This window comes from Primulina huaijiensis, chromosome 14 (genome assembly GCF_012295235.1).
Source record: "Primulina huaijiensis isolate GDHJ02 chromosome 14, ASM1229523v2, whole genome shotgun sequence".
Lineage (NCBI taxonomy): Eukaryota > Viridiplantae > Streptophyta > Magnoliopsida > Lamiales > Gesneriaceae > Primulina > Primulina huaijiensis.
The window spans coordinates 15,956,275-15,957,927 of NC_133319.1; the positions used below are offsets into that span (position 1 = coordinate 15,956,275).

General features: G+C 35.3%; 1 protein-coding gene across 1 annotated transcript; it reads left to right on the forward strand.

Moving 5' to 3' along the window:
- The first annotated feature begins 306 nt into the window (after nt 1–306).
- LOC140958031 (uncharacterized) lies at nt 307–747 on the forward strand. Its single transcript, XM_073415434.1, has one exon. The coding sequence runs from the start codon at nt 307–309 to the stop codon at nt 745–747; it is 441 nt and encodes a 146-aa protein (XP_073271535.1).
- Nucleotides 748–1,653: the final 906 nt, after the last annotated feature.

The following is a 1,653-nucleotide window of genomic DNA, read 5'->3' on the forward strand; positions in this document are numbered from 1 at the left end:
TATTTGACGATGACACAGTTGTATGTACGAGAGATCGTACGGTTGCACGGGATTCCAGTGTCTATTATATTTGATAGAGATCCTCGATTTACTTCTCATTTTTGGGCAGGATTGCAGACTGCGATGAGAACAGAGTTGAGATTGAGTACAGCTTATCATCCCCAGACAGATGGTCAGACTGAGCGTACTATTCAGACGCTGGAGGATATGTTGCGAGCTTATGTTATGGATTTTAAATCTGGTTGGCATTCATCTATTCCATTGGTGGAGTTTGCGTATAACAATAGTTATCAGAGTAGTATTCAGATGGCTCTATTTGAAGCATTATATGGGAGACGTTGTAGATCTCCTTTATACTGGGATGATGTTGATCGAGTTGTAGTCACAGGTCCTGAGATTATTCTTGAGATGGAACAGAAAGTAAAGTTGATACAGCAGCGATTGAAAGCAGCTCAAGATAGACAGGCCGCCTATGCCAATAAAAGACTAAGACCATTAGAGTTTCAGCAGGGCGATCGAGTATTTTTGAAAGTTTCTCCTTTTCGTGGCACAGTGCGATTTGGTATGAAAGGAAAGTTGGCACCGAGATATGTTGGCCCATATGAGATATTGCAATGGATAGACACTTTAGCTTATCGATTGGCTCTACCTCCATCTTTATCTGGTATTCATGATGTGTTTCATGTGTCGATGTTGCGGAAGTATGAGCCGGATCCTTCACATGTGTTGGATATTTCTGATGTTTAGTTAGATCCTGATGTGTCTTATGTTGAGAGACCAGTTTGTATTTTGGATCGATCTGAACGGAAGCTTCGTAGTAAGCTTATACCGATGGTGAAGGTTCAGTGGGAACATAGAGATGTCGAAGAGGCCACTTGGGAAACAGAGCGGCATATGAGGGAGCTCTACCCCTACTTATTCTGATGGTATGAGGTACCTTTATTTATGCATGTTATTACTGTTGTTGATTAATTTCGGGGTCGAAATTCATTTAAGGGGGGTAGAAATGTAGTGCCTGAAGTAAATATTACAACTATAAAATAGTATTGATGGCATTGCTGTAAATAATTTGAAAAATATTCAATTTATTTTGATGGTATTTTCGTAAATAAGTTGAAAAATAATGAATTAATTTTAAGGGCAAAATGTAATTAGTTACATATCTTGCTCATATGAAGTCCAAATGATTTGAGATTTGGATATAACGTAGAAAACTCAAAGATATAGAAGTTTCGTGTTTTGAGTTTTGGAAAATTTGATCGTTTGACTAGTTCAAAGGGATATATCGGTGTTAAAATTTAAATATTATATATTATATTATATTATATTTTTTTATTTTATTAATATAATATAATATAATATAAAAAATAAAAAAAATATATTATAAAAAGTTAAAGACGGTGGATTTCAATTCATTATGAATTGAATTCTATGATTACAGTAGAGGGTTCAAGCAGAGATAGAGGTGAAGCGAGAATACAGTTTCAAACTTTCTTTTCGATCTTGCGATTTATCGGTTTATCCAATCGACGAACCGACTTCAGTTTTGAGATCGTTGACACGAGGTCTTCGATTTGAGGTATAAATTTTATAGTTTTGGTGATGTTTGAAATTCGTCGATTTTTGAAATAAATCCGATAAATTGTTAAATCA